The sequence below is a fragment of the Cynara cardunculus genome (genome assembly GCF_001531365.2).
Source record: "Cynara cardunculus var. scolymus isolate 2C chromosome LG 7, CcrdV1, whole genome shotgun sequence".
NCBI lineage: Eukaryota > Viridiplantae > Streptophyta > Magnoliopsida > Asterales > Asteraceae > Cynara > Cynara cardunculus.
The window spans coordinates 2,490,717-2,506,226 of record NC_037534.1 but is presented as its reverse complement, the minus strand read 5'-3'; the positions used below and the strand labels follow the sequence as shown (position 1 = coordinate 2,506,226).

At 34.0% G+C, this 15,510-nt stretch overlaps 1 protein-coding gene across 5 annotated transcripts; it reads left to right on the top strand.

Annotated features, from left to right (window-relative positions):
- The first annotated feature begins 5,969 nt into the window (after positions 1-5,969).
- Positions 5,970-12,909, top strand: LOC112515484. 5 transcript variants are annotated; one of them, XR_003069528.1, is made up of 8 exons: positions 5,970-6,058; positions 6,392-9,187; positions 9,292-9,373; positions 9,460-9,526; positions 10,050-10,235; positions 10,367-10,427; positions 11,898-12,182; positions 12,704-12,909. XR_003069528.1 is itself a non-coding variant. In XM_025122330.1 (8 exons), the coding sequence occupies exons 2-7, from the start codon at positions 6,442-6,444 to the stop codon at positions 12,053-12,055; spliced, it is 3,300 nt and encodes a 1,099-aa protein (XP_024978098.1). In that variant the 5' UTR covers positions 5,970-6,058; positions 6,392-6,441; the 3' UTR covers positions 12,056-12,061; positions 12,704-12,909. The 5 variants fall into 5 exon arrangements, 4 of the variants coding, with proteins under 4 accessions (XP_024978098.1, XP_024978101.1, XP_024978099.1 ...); XM_025122330.1 differs by having other exon boundaries at positions 11,898-12,061; XM_025122333.1 differs by having other exon boundaries at positions 11,898-12,061; positions 12,701-12,909.
- The last annotated feature ends 2,601 nt before the right edge of the window (positions 12,910-15,510 follow it).

Genomic DNA, 15,510 nt, shown 5'->3' with positions numbered 1-15,510 from the left:
CAACAAATTTTAAATAGTTAATTTAATACTAATATTTATATTTTTTTTCAAATTTTTATAATATATTCAAATTTATATTTTATTCAAAAATAAAAATATTATGATTTTCTCAAACACGATTCGATCTATAATTTATCATTCATGGACGTTGATAAGATCCATCCGTTTAGCAGCACATTAGGATGACATAACCTTAAATTTAAGAGCATAAAATCGTATTATATCGATATGGACAAAGAACAAAACAAAATATTAAAATCGAAATGTATCTCGCTGCACTGTACGAGTATCCTTCTAGTAAACCAATACGAAAAAAAAAAAGAATACCCACTAAAATTATGTTATTTCCCCTTCAACCCAAATCATCGTATTTGGGAACTCGACTACCGACAAGACACTTTTTCAAACTAACAGGTGTTTTACTTTTTATAGAAACACTGATTCTCATGTCTATTTTTCATCGTTTAAATGGTTTGTATTTGTCAAAGCTATATATATAAAAAATAAATATTAGAAAGGGACAACAAAGAAGGAAAGTAAATGAAATGAGAGAAAGTAGTTGGTTGAAAACTGTACTTAAAAGTGGATAAAAAAATATGTGGTGGCAAAATTTAAAGAAATGAAACTTGAAGGTTAAACCAACCCATCACTTTTACAACTGTCTCACACACATTTTCTCATGGACAACATTAAAAAAAGGTTCAATCCTTCCATGCCTTTAAAGTTGCAATCACCATGAAAACTTTAGGGGCCAATTTGAAATTTCTCGAATCTTTTGGGGTCCCACAGTAAATATGTAAGTATAATCAGGGGTGACTTTGTTACGATACCAAGTTCTTTTTTTCATAATATGTATCAACCAATTATAAACGATATGCAAAATATTATATTGTGTATCAATCGTCTGTATTTGGTGTTAACTTTTTTCGGTTGGTACTATTTTTGTACTGATTTCAAGTTACCAATATAAAAACTTGCCATTTTGTTTAAATTTTGAGCAACATTTTGAGTTTCTTGGTAATACAAGTAATGGTTAAAGGTTTCTAATTGCAAGAAAGAAAACTTGCAAGCAAAATAGTTAAAGTTATAATGTTTAATATTAAATACAAAACTAATAAATAATTAAATAAGTTGGTATCATGATACTATCGTATGCGATTTTCAATACTGTGTACCAACTAGTGATGGCCAAACCGGCCCGGGACCGGTAAGGACCGGTTATAGGACCGAAATATGAGACCGGTTATGGATCTGAGGTGTTTCGTGGGACCGGGACCGGTTATGGACCGGCCCGGCCCGACACGATTTTTAAAAAATGTAACTATTTTTTAAAATGTAGCCCTTTTTTTGGCCTTTTTCTGTATTTTTTGCTTTCTAAACACTATGTACAAGTGTCTTAGTTGAGGGATTTACATACCAAGTTATCGATTCGCATAAAACGCAAAACAATGTTCACAATTATCGGTTTCTCGTTATATTTTGTAAGACAATGTAATCTTAATTATAATAAAACGCATTTTTAAAGTGTATTTGAGTGACCCAATTACAAATTTTATAATGTATTAAAATATATATCATTAAAAAAATATTTTTTAATGACCGGGACCGGCGGCCCATAACCGGTTACAATAAAGTTTGACTGGACTCAACCTTTTCGAGCAGGACCGGTTATGAGAAATCTTGGGACCAGTTGGGCCCGGCCCGGCCCGGCCCAGGACCAAATTTCGGCCATCACTAGTACCAACCAAGTTTGCATACTTAGTATGATACTACTAATATACTATAATTTGTACCAATTTAATTGGTACAGCCGGTATACATATTAGCTAGTTTGGTTTATTACAAAATTGTCACTCCTAAGCGTTACCCTCGTTTCATTAAAATATACGTGTTTCTTGAAAAGACTTCACAACGATAGTTATTCATCAATGAAATATAAAACATTATACGTAACATCTATATGTGTAACGTTTTGTTTGAAGAGTACATGAAGTTGGACTATTTTAGACGTCATCTTTTTTAGTTAATAGATTGGTTTAACGTTTACAACTTGCTCGATGACTGAAACGTTTGGATGGTGTGAGGTTTTCAATTGTCGTACGAGAGATATCCCATCTGCCAAATATGTCAACCAGTGGACTTGAATGATACCGACTTAATTGATTTGACTAGAAGCGTACAACATGTCTTGTTTTCAATGATAAAACGCAATACCTGTAAAACATCATATATGGGTCATGCTTGTTGGGTCAGTACGCATTAACAAAGTGTCATCAATTAGTTCATTTACGTACCATGCGAAGGATCTTGTTATGAAGGTGTTTTAAAGCTGATACTAAAAAGATGATAACATGGCAACAGAGCCAGAAGCATGCACTGAACAAGAGGAAGGGGGAGGAGCATGACTTCGAAATGATCTAAGATACGTGTATTCACAAAATGGTAAAAACGATGACATTAATGATATGCATTCCCGATCAAATGATTCGATGTGGAAGTGCCACGTGTCAGAAAACTGATTAAGCAATGCCCTCTTGGGAGTGGTCTACAATAAAATACCATGGCCTACATCATACCTTATCAACACGGAATACTACAATACTTCCTTCATAATGTCATATCTTGTTTATTTCCAAACCGACTATTCTAGTTGTAAATCAATTTTTTTTTATTATAATAATATTTATTTATTTATTTTATTTTTTAAATCCATCAATAAAATTAAAAGAATTATGTGAGATATAGAAAAAAATGTTCCAGTTAATTACTATGAATAATGTTTTTGACGTGTAACTCATGGGTTGCTTGTTTAGCTCTTAATAGTTTCATTAAAAAGTAGCATCTGAATCTTTAAAAGATGAATCTTGTTTGGTAATTTTTTTTTATCTCTTAATGGTCTCAAAACCCTCTGAATAATTTTGTATCATGGGCATCCCTTAACCGTTCAACACCTTAATTTCATTCTGAATAATTACCAAAAAATTATATTTCGTTTTGCACTATACCATAAGAGTCTCTTAATCATTTTGACTACTTAATCGTTCTGCACCAAACCATTCAGCAACTGTCAGACATCCCATCAATTAGCAAAAGAGTGAGACGACTTTGTCCAAATACAAGACACATCATGTATTTTATCTCTGGCCCCGCTAGCCTCAATTGTTAAGTGAGACAAAAGTGTCTCTTCACATAGTGTCTTTGAAGAAGAGTACCGTACATAAGTCGTTAATATTAGCAGTAATTAACTTTTTGTTCAAGAATTACTATAAATAATATTAATGGATAAACTAAAACATAGGATTACTATATATTAAAAAAACAAATTAAATTTTAAATTATAGATTCTTATAAAATATAAAAGTCAATAAAATATATAAAAACTTATAAAATATTATTTAGCACAAAGTTCAAGATAAGAATCAAGATTCTTGTACAATAATGTTTTTATACCAAGGGGCTGTTTATTAAACGCTTATCCGGTAAGTGCATACCGGGTAATTTTCTTTACCGAACGAACATGGTAAAGGTTTAGAATCTTACCGGGTCAGAGCGGTAAAATGATGGAAAATCTTACCAGGTAAGAGTGGTGAAAGAATGGAGAGTCTTCCCCAGTAAGTGAGAATGACGACTCTTACCAGGGTAAGCGCTTACCGAGTAAATTGTTGCATACTATATCATTTTGATGCACTACGATCTTACCCAGAAAAATTAATTATAGTATTGATTTCTATCAGTAAATGCTTACCGGGTAAGCATTTGAGTAAACGGTCCATAACTCTCTCTAATAGTAGTTCATATGAGAACATCCTACCCGATATGCTAAAAAAAAAACCTTTCCACTTGATATGCTCTAAATGCACCTCTATATATTGCTAAATGCATTTTTACCTAAAGAAAAAGTATTAGAATCTATACATTGATTTTTTTTAATTGTATGCTTCAAAAGGCGACTGTATGGTTCAGAAGGGATACAATTTCACCCTAATCAACCGACTTTATCGAGAAAAATTACTTTTTTTAGGTTGAGAGCGAGGTTTCGAATCAACTTATTGATCTTATGATATATCTCAGGATCGAGGATGATAACCCAAGATCTGTATTTGTTTATAAACTCTCCTAGCAGATGGGTAATACTCAGGATGACTCTTTATGAAACTATGCGATTTATGCAACTGGATGTACATACAATATGATGCATGAGTCAGCCGCTTCAATAGAATATTTTATCCTGGTCGGAGGAGAAATTACCAAATGTCTAGCAGTGAGACTTTTATTTGAGAGAAAAAGTTCTCATACATTAATATCAAGACTTGTCTTTTATATTTTCAATATATAATTTAATTTGATTCTGATACAAAAATGAAATAATATTGGCATTACCCATGAAGTATTAAAAATGGTAACCACAAAGGTTGCGACATAGTGGTTGAATTTCTGAAGGATGTGGTGGGATATTCTATCTGTTCATGGTCTGATTTCAGACATATACAATAATTATGGTCACTATTTTTACAATTACAATTTGTTAGTATTGGTCCGGTCATAATGTGAGATACTCTTTATTTAAATATATACTATATTATAAAGCATTTGACAAAAACTCTTAAAAACTATTTTTTATGCATGAAATACTGTTTATTGATGCGTATTACTTAAAATTCAAGATTACAAGTAAATTGTGCACAAATACAAATTATTAAAGCTCTATATTTGAATTCGTGTAACTAACTGTGGATAAACATAATCAAATATATGATAAACATCTCATTTTAAAATATAAAAAATCTAAAATATAATTAGGATAATTATTGAGTTCTAACAGGATATTTAATTATTTTTTTTAATAAAAAATTATATTATTAAACCTAAATTAAGTTACTTCGTTACAATAAATTAAATTATAATAAAAATTTTGAATTAAATAAAAATACATAAATAAAAAAATTTAAATAGTTAAGTTGATATTAATGTTAATATTTTTTTGTAAATTTTATATGATATTTTCAAATTTATATTTTATTAAAAAATAAAAAAAAATCGGTTTCTTAAAACCACATAAAATTGTATTGTATCGATATGGATATAAAATAAAACGAAACATTGAAATAGAAATATGTCTTGATTTATTGCACAAGTACCCTTTTAGTATTAAAAATGGTGTCATTGGAAATAAAGTAAGGTTTGTTTGGGCAAGCATGTTGGAAGGCTGCAAAAGGTGTATTGGATTGGGCCTATTTTATGGTGGAACAGCCCACATGAGATTGGACCACTATATATTCTAATTCTATTATATAATTATAATATGAGAATCATCATTGCTACCCATGGCCTAAAAGAAGTATAAAACCTCATTATAAACTTATATTATATTATAAAACATTTGATAAAAAAATTAAAAATCATTTATATATATAAAAAATTATTTATTGATGTATAGTATTTAACATTCAAAATTGCAAGAACTTCTTTCGACGATCTATCATTTATCAAAGGTATCGATCTTTCCGCAAATAAATCGGCGGCATTCCCGATAACATCTGTTAAGTAATTGTTGAGATAAATTTCGGTAATAGAAATTTTTATGAAAACTAGAGAATTTTGCAAAATGTTTGCATCTGATTTTACAAACACAAACTATTGATTAAGATTTCAGACGTTTGTCAGTTTACAAAAATAAACAGTTTTTAATCAGAAGTGAAATAAAACTTCAGGCTTCTGCACCTCTTAAAAAACAAACGCGACCTAAGATTTACCATATATACATGATTCATGGTTGTACCAACTTTTAAGTAAAATTACACATTAACCCGTAGTTACTGTTACAAAGTTATTGCTCCAAAGGACCGTCTGTTAGAGCTGAAAGTTTATCTGACAAAATGGACAAAGTAGAAAAGATGAAGGACTAAAATGAAACAATAGTTACGCCACTTTGGGTCTCCAAAAAGGTGGTAGTCCAAGCCCTAAAAACTCTCTGCCGTCGTGCAATTTGAAGGTTTTGTGAACTCCGTTTGTACCACCGTTCCCTGAGCGCCGTCGACGACGAAGAAATTCGCATTAGGTATGTTTCCGATTCTTTTAATAATATTTAAACGATAACTGCAATCTTCGAATTCATTTATCGATTTCTTTGATTTGTCTTATAATGTCGTTAGTTGGTGATGTTCTGGATTGTGATTTTATGATCATGTTTATGTTGCTTATAATGTATTCACTTCGATTGATATACTTGTGTGATTAGTGGTTGCATTGATGGATTGATCAACTGTACTCTGTTGGTTTTGACGTCAAACCTAATGCAGAATTGTTTATTTGTTTAATTATAGTATGAACATTGTTCTATCGGCACCACTTATTACTGATAAAAGCTGATGTTATTTGCAATTTGTCATAGAAGAGTTACAAATTTGTGACTCCTTTAAAGGCATCAGAAATCTAGCTAGAATGGAGGTCATCATGTCATCTCCCATACAGAACTGTTCAGGGTTGGAAAATGCTGGAGGTGACGTTTCTGCTAGTCTGTGTAGTAAACATCAGGAAAGAAAGAAGAGAAAGCTGCTCAGAAGAGAAAATAATAAAAATCCTGATAGCAAACTCGAAGTTGCTCAACAAAATGTTGATGTGATCCCACAGTCTTCCATTCAGGATAATGCAAATACTGATCTAGGTACAACTGCAACCTTTCAGCTGRGTAAACGCAAAAKAAGAARGAATARAAAACTGCTAAGAGAAGATGCTGAAAACCCTGAGAGCAAACTGGAAGTTGCTAATGTTGATATGATCCCACAGTCGTCCATTCAGGATAATTCAAATACTGATCTAGGTACAACTTCAACCGTTCAGCTGAGTAAACGCCAAATAAGAAGGAATAGGAAACTGCTCAGAGAAGATACTGAAAATCCTGAGAGCAAACTGGAAGTTGCTCGTCATAATGTTGATGTCATCACTCAGTCGTCCATTCAGGATAGCCCAAATATTGATCTAGGTACAACTGCAACCATTGAGATGACTAAATGCCAAAAAAGAAGGAATAGAAAACTGCTCAGAGAAGATACTCAAAACCCTGAGAGAAAACTGGAAGTTGCTGGTCAAAATGTTGATATCATCACACAGTCGTCCATTCAGGATAATTCAAATACTGATCTAGGTACCACTGCAACCGTTGAGCTGAGTAAACGTCAAATAAGAAGGAATAGAAAACTGCTCAGAGAAGATACTGAAAACCCTGAGAGCAAACTGGTAGTTGCTCGTCAAAATGTTGATATCATCACACAGTCATCCATTCAGGATAATCCAAACACTGATCTAGGTACAACTGCAACTGTTCAGCTGAGTAAACGCCAAATGAGAAGGAAGAAAAAACTGCTAAGAGAAGATGCTGAAAACCCTGAGAGCAAACTGGAAGTTGTTCGTCAAAATGTTGATATCATCACACAGTCGTCCATTCAGGATAATCCAAATACCGATCTAGGTACAACTGCAACCGTTCAGCCGAGTAAAAGTCAAATAAGAAGGAATAGAAAACTGCTCAGAGAAGATGCTGAAAACCCTGAGAGCAAATTGGAAGTTGCTCGTCAAAATGTTGATATGATCCCACAGTCATCCATTCAGTATAACCCAAATGCTGATCTAGGTGCAACTGCAACTGTTGAGCTGAGTAAACGTCAAATAAGAAGGAATAGGAAACTGCTCAGAGAAGATACTGAAAACYCTGAAAGCAAACTGGAAGTTGCTCGTGAAAATGTTGATATCATCACACAGTCGTCCATTCAGGATAATCCAAATACTGATCTAGGTACAACTGCAACCGTTCAGCTGAGTAAACGCCAAATAAGAAGGAATAGAAAACTGCTCAGAGAAAAAACTGAAAACCCTGAGAGCAAACTGGAAGTTCCTTGTCGAAATGTTGATGTCATCACACAGTCAGAGAGTTTTGCAACCCCTGATGCAGAGATGGTGTCAAAAGGAGAAGAGCGCACAAAAGTTGCCAATGGTCGGATGGGGTCAGATATGCCTAAAAATGTTCACATTGAGGGTACAATACAAAAGAAAAAGAAGAAGAAATCAAGGAAAGAGAAACCAACTTTAGGTGAAATTTTGAATCCCCGACAGTTAGAGGACATGGAAGTTGCCATTGGTGAGATGGATTCAGGTACAACTGCAACAGATCATATAGTGTCAAAAAAGAGAAAGAAGCAGAAATTAGAGAACAAGGATCCAGCCTCAGGTGACATTTTGGGTACTCGTGGGTGTGTACAAGACATGGCACTTGCAAAGAAAGGCCTAAGCAGCACTAGAGCTCTTGAATCAACAAGTGGTGAGTCAGTCTCATGTAAAACTGCAACTCCTGATGCAAAGATAGTGTCAAAAGGAAAAGAGCACACAAAAGTTGCAAATGGTGAGATGGGATCAAGTGAAACGAAAAATCTTAATGTGAATGGTACGGTACTAAAGAGAAATGAGCAGAAATTAGAGAACACGAGGCCAAACGTAGGTGAAATAGTGAATTGCCAATACTTGCAGAACCTGGAAGCTGGCAATTACGAAGCACATAGTACGAGTGCAGCAAAGAAAAAGAGRSATAAGCTAAAGAAGAAAGCAGCCAAAGGTGAAATTTCGACCACCAGTGAGAATACAGAGGACTCGGTAATTGCAAAGAAAGACGCAGGTACAAACAAAGTTTTTGAAGCAATGAGTACCGAGTCAAAAAGAGAAGACAGCATGGAAATTGTGAATGGTGAGAAGTGTCTAAGAACAACTCCCCTAGGTGCAGATACAATGATTAAAAGTGTCGGGTGCACAAAGGTTGTCAGTAGTGAGATGGGCTCAAGTGGAGCCATGACCATTGTTGAGACCACGGGTTCAAGAGGAACATCACTTGATATGAATACAGTTTCTAAAAGAGAAGAGCACACATGCTCAAGTGGAACCACAATTACTAAAACAGTATCAAAAGTAGAAGAGTGCACAGAAGTTGGCAACATTGAGACAGACTCAAGTATAAGTAGGAAGACGGAAAAGCTGAGAAAGAAGAAAGAGGGGGTGGGCTTGAAGGCAATCGATGTGATACCTCAGGTTCCCACATCAAGGAAAAAGCTTATTATTTTAGATGTAAATGGGTTGCTCGCAGATATTTGTTTTTCTCCACCAAAGGATGTCAGAGCGGATATGTATATGCTAAGACGAGCAAGTAAGACTTGGTTTCCAATGTGCTATTTGGTGATAACTATAATTTGAAGTTATTTATGATATATAACCATGAATTATTATTTACCAAGCTTATTTTGGATGCAGTATTCAAGAGACCCTTCTTGGATGATTTCTTGTACTTTTGTTTCGCGAGATTTCATGTTGGCATTTGGTCTTCGAGAACCATGTACTGTTCGGTTTATTTCTTTCTAGTTTCTTTGTTTCTCTATTACATAGTGTTCAGTAACATGTAACTCTTGAAATTATATGCAGGAAAGTTTTGGATCCAGTGGTTRATTATCTGTTGGGAGATTTGAAGTATAAATTGCTCTTTCTTTGGGTGAGTGCTTTTAGTTATATCTGTTGAATCCAGCTAGTTTCACGTTTATACTCTAATTATGATCTGTCTCAAGAAAGGATGATCACTGGTTGGGTTCTTAATAGTCATATCAATTATCAATCACCTTTTATATGGTTTATATGCCCATTTAATTCATCTGTCTATATTTGAGAGATGACAAAGTCAACAATTAACACTCCTTCCATCCCAAAACAAATGCCCACAATGAGAAAGATGCACAATTTTAGAAATGTGTGATTATTACATTTTTTTAATCAACTAAATACCCTAAATAATAGATTGAGTAATGAATTTCTTCATCTCATAATTAAGGGTAGTATTGGAAACTGGAAAGTAGACACTTACTTTTGAAAGTGGACATTTATTTTGGGACAAACTATAGAAGTGTGGACACTTATTTTGGGACGAAGGAGTAGTTATCAGTAACATGTTTTTTATTTACTCAGTTGCCTCTATTGTAATTTTAGCAACATCTGATCTTCACATGTATGGAAATTTGCAGGATGGTTCCAGTTGCACTAATTCAGGGATGAGGACTCTTGAAGAGAAACATAAGAACATAGTCTTTAAAGATCTAAGAATGATTTGGGAGAGAAATGGTCCCGGTAATTCTTGGGTGAAAGGAACTTTTAATGAATCAAATACATTGTTGTTGGATGATTCTCCGTACAAGGCATTGCTCAATCCGGTAAGACTGTTACCTTTCTTTTGAACTCATAAATTTCTTGTAAATTCTTAATCGTGTTCCAATTATTAATTGATTTTGTCCCAATAAAAAAAATACTCACTTTGTCTTGATTTACATTCTTTATCTTGCAGAAACACAGCGGAATCTTTCCTGTGTCTTTCACCTACAAGGATAAGAATGATAACTTTCTAGGTGAGGCATTTTATAGCTGATTTTGCTTCAGTGTTTTAAGTTATGCTTCTTAAAAGTTAAAACGTTATATTTCAGGGTTCCAAAAAGAGTTGTTTCAACTCATCTGCATCTTACTAGTTGCTAACAAGCAAACATGTGAGAGCATCTCCAACAACTATGCTAAAATAGAAATTTTGGAGATTTTTTTGCTCCAACAGCCATGTTTAGGAGAGAGAAATAATATCTTATTAATATATTGAATATTTTAATAATATAATTAATGTTGGAATCTCTAAAATAGAATAGTTGTTGGAGTTGGATGTAATTTTTTTAGAGATTTTAACTTTTGATACTCTAATTTAGAAAAATTATAGAGTATTTGGTGGAGATGCTCTTATAACATGTGCTCTGCAACCAAAGGGCCTTTGGCCTAGTGTATCGGAGCCTTCGGTCTCCTAGGAGGTCAGGGGTTCAATTCAGTAAGGAGGGTGCGTGAGTTTATTTGTTGAATTTGACATATATAAATATTATATACTTAAAAAAACATGTGCTCTGCTAAAGGCAAAATGATTATGGATTTAGCTAATCTTAAAAAAGGGTATACGCCATCTTTTGTTTGGTTTAGGGAAGATCCTTTAGTACTCCTCCTTTTTGTATGTTTTGTTTGTTGTTTGCCTGTCTCTGTGCGTTCTTGCTTACTCCTAACACATTTTCACATTTTAGCACTGTCTTTTTTCCAAGTTCTTATGTTCTTTTTCAGCAAAATTTTTTGACCAAGTTTTATTCTTTCTTTTCGCACGTTTTGCACAAGCCGGGGTTCTTCACAAGAACAGTCACTCTACTCTTTGAGTTAGAGGCTATGTCTGCTATGTCCCACCCGTAGACCCCACCTCCCGGTCCTCCTAGTGGGATATACTGGGTTTGTTTGGTTTGATTTATTTGATTCAATTTGGGTTATTCGGCATTTTGTTCCCATCTTCATTTCGCCTTGCAGCGAGACCCATAACCACTTATTCATTTCTTCTAACACCATAAAATAGGACCCACAGAATGAAAAATATTGAGACCAAAACAATCAAGCAGATAGGATGCAAGCATATCTACTCCATGGCAGTACAGTTTTTATTTCCTTTTTGTTCTTTTTTTTGTTGCAAATAGAAGTAATCTTAGGTGTGTATTTGGTATGTGGTACAGGACGGTACATGACCATCTTTTTGTTACCACGTTTGGTTCGACATTAGATTCGGACCGAGTGGGACAAAAATGCATTTTTTTGTCCCATAAAAATAGTTAAATAGGTGGAATAAAATCAGGAAGATGACACAGGATTAGATTAGTAAATTACTGAACTACCATGTCAAATTAAAACCCTAAAACCTTCCACAATTCTTTCACCCCCTCCCTCGCTCTCGCTTATCCGGTTCGTGTGCCAAACGCAACCTAAGAGACCTATTCAGTGATGGTGTAAACGCGTTTTACTTCTTCCTGCAGGTCCTAGGGGTGCTCTCAGAAACTATCTGCATGGCGTAGCGGCCACCGATAACTTGAAGATGTATGTGGAACAACACCCATTTGGTCAAAGTTACATAGACGAAAAAAACCCACATTGGAGCTTTTACTCGCATGTTCTCAAGTCTGGAAATTACTAGTCCGAGGTGAGAATCAATGTTCTGAATACAACCAAGGAGTAGAGACATCAATAACAAATGAAAAGATGATATGTAACCGAAGGGTTATTGGCCCAACATTATTCGGGTTACCAGTAGATCCCAAAAGGTAAGGAGTGTGTGAGAGTTTTGCCGTATATAAATATTAGAGGCCATTTACCAAAGGCTTACTGAGTAAGCGCTTACTGGGTGTCACTTATCTTACCGAGTAAGAGACATAGGATGGACCAAGAATCTTACCCGGTAAGTGGGAGAGAAGACTCTTACCTGATAAGCGCTTACCAGGTAAAAACGCTTACCACCAATCTATTTTGATGGCAGAGAATATTAGGTGATACGGTCAGGGACGGACCCCTAAGGGTGGTTGTGGTGGCACATGCCACCATATTGTCCCTCCGTCGTAAGCTAAAAAAAATAGGTTTGTGAAAGGTGCGACCGTATTGTTTTAGAAGGTGCAACTGTTTTATATGGTGCCACCATATTTAAAAAAACCTGGGTCCGTCCCTGGATACGTTGAGTGTGGTGACTATTGTCGGTAAGCGCTTATCCGGTAGGGCTTTTGGTAAACAGCTCCTAAGTGTTTAAAAAGAAAGATGAAATGCACTGATGTATTTGAATTCTTTTAAGCAGATCAGCTGTGGATTAGGCGGCGGGACCCACAAGTTCTCCAGAATTCGAGGCTTTTTTTCGAGGTATACTTAACTTATTGTATTTCTAGTTTTTGAATCTTGATTTTTTCGCAGTACCTCATGAAATGAACTTGCTGTGCACTATGGAAACAAAATTTTGTTGTATTGAATGATATTTGCTGCCTTTTGTTGCAACAGCAAAAACTTGGTTAGTGTCTTGTATTGTATCAAGGGGAAATCACGTATGTGCTAAAATGACCATAGATTTCGTAAAGCATTTCATTAGGTTGGCCGAATTCCGTACATTGGTCCTACTTATCATTACAAGTCGAAAAGAGGGCACATTTTTCGCCAAAAATCCACATTTTTTTTTTGTCAAAATTCGCCAAGAACCTTCTAAATCGGCTAAATGCAATCCTTTTCTTTTAGCTAAATGCATGGAGGAATCTCGACTTTTTACGACTAGTCGGACCAATGTAAGCAATTCACCAAACTGGTGGAAAAAACTTGACCGAAAGTACCGGTCATTTTGACACGTATGTGAAAAAGTGGTCATTTTGGTTATTTTTCTTTGCATTAAACCTGTGTCTGGTACGTGAGATCAAATAGAACAAAAACTTGTTATTTCATGTTTGGTGGATATCTAGTCTGTGACATGATTCATTGGGCGAGACACCAAAATAGGTGGAACAAAAATAAGAAATATATACAAGATCGGTAAAGTACTAAATCATCAATGTCAAATTAAAACCCCTAAACTTTTTTGTAGTTTTTTCATCCACCCGCTTAATCCCACCACCCTCACTTCACAATCCGGTCCAATCCCATCTGCGTGCCAAACCTGTACGGAAACAATGTTATCCTTCTGGCTTGTAAGCATACCACCTTCTAGACCAAGGGTTGATACAGAAAATTCTCGAAGTGGTTGCACTAACTAACTATTGTAATATAAAATAAAAATTAATTAAAAAAATATGGTTTTATCATACACATAGATAATCAATGTTAAATATATGTTATTTTTTGTTTGTATTTACATTAAAAAAAATATAATTCATTTTTAAAATATTCAATACTGAGCTTGTTTTGAAGGTATCAACGAAACTTCTTTGACGATTTAATCACCAACCATCATCTTCAATTTTGGAACGTGAATTGTTCATTTCTTACTTTTTCATTTAATCTCTCATTTTTACGGTTTCACAGACAATCACACCCCAGAGGCAGGTTCGCCCTTGTTTCAGACTCCACCTCTAGGTAGAGTATATTGGATTTGTTTTGTTCGATCAAGGTTTATGTATACCTCATGTATGAAGGAAAGTATCGTATCAAACGAGACGTGCACTTTGTTATTTATGGATCTGGTTTAAGGTTTAGGGATTGTGTGTTAAAATAGAGGGGTAATTTGGGAACGAATAATTGTGGAGAACTATGATTTATCATTTTAATTAGTAATGAATTATTATTTTAATAAAAGGAAATGATTTGTTGGAGACCAATATAGGATAGAAAATTGGCATTACTTGGGGACATGCAAATAGTAGATAGACTATTTTTATACTTGAAACCAAACAAAATAAATTCTATTTGTATACTTGTGTTATTATAGTATAATATATAAACAAATTGTAAATTCAACGTAAGGGTAGTGTCTGATTGGTTTGAGTTTGACTCCAAAGGTCAAAAGTACCAGAAGGTTCTAGATTCAAATCCAAGGAGGAATAAAAATCCCCTAGTGGCCACGGAGGTTCAAATGCGGTGATTCCGGGCTATCTGCAAAGTAGGTGGTTGTCCTGGGATTAGTCGGCTCGCATAGCGGGTTGGATATTCAGGTTAATTTAAAAAAAAAAAACAAATTGTAAATCCCAATTGAAATAATAATTTTTTGGTAAAAATTGTATTTTGTTCGTCCCAAAATAAGTGTGCATTATTATTTTAGTTTTGTTCAAAATAAGTGTCTACTTTCAAAACTAAATGTCTACTTTCTCATTCTTTCCTTAATTATGAGGTGGATGGAATTTTTTATTATAATTAAGGGTAAAATTGTCATTTTGTTAATAAAAAAGTGTAATAATGACATATTTCTAAAACCATGTGTTATTTTCATTATGAACATTTATTTTGAGATGTAGGAAGTAATGCATATGAATTGGGGTTGAGGAATTTGGATAACCTAACTCAATTATTTCAGTATTGGGAATTTAAACTCTGCTAAAAGAATTACTGTATAACCCAATGTCACCTAACCTATCCATTCAGGTAGGGTTGACTTCAGGGTTGTTTGATTGATTTTTTTATTAAGTCTTGTATAGATCAATCTGTCTATAAAAATTATCTGTCTGTGTAAATTGGGAAATATTTTGTTTGTGAGAACTTGTATGAAATGAGCATTTTTTTTAATTGAAAATGCCAGGTTTGAAAAAAAACTTGTTTTCTACATAAAGTTTGTTCTTCGAAGCTTAGTGAATAAGTCACTTTCTATATCATTAAACTACTACTAATTGACCTATAATATGAATAACTATTAATATTTAAAACTACATTTTCATTAAAAAAATGATTTATAAACGACGTTTTTAAACAACCGAGTGGTTTCTTTTTCTCTTTATCTAATATTATCAACAACAAAAAAAGCGACAAGGATTTGAATCTGTGACCTATAATAATAGGTCATATAACACTATAATACGTTGCCACCACTTTTCTTTAATTTAACGTTGCCACCACTTTTCTTTAATTTAAAGGAGTACAGATCAATTTAAAGCAAATGCATCTTTAAAACCCTTAAACAAAATTGTGTTTTTTTTA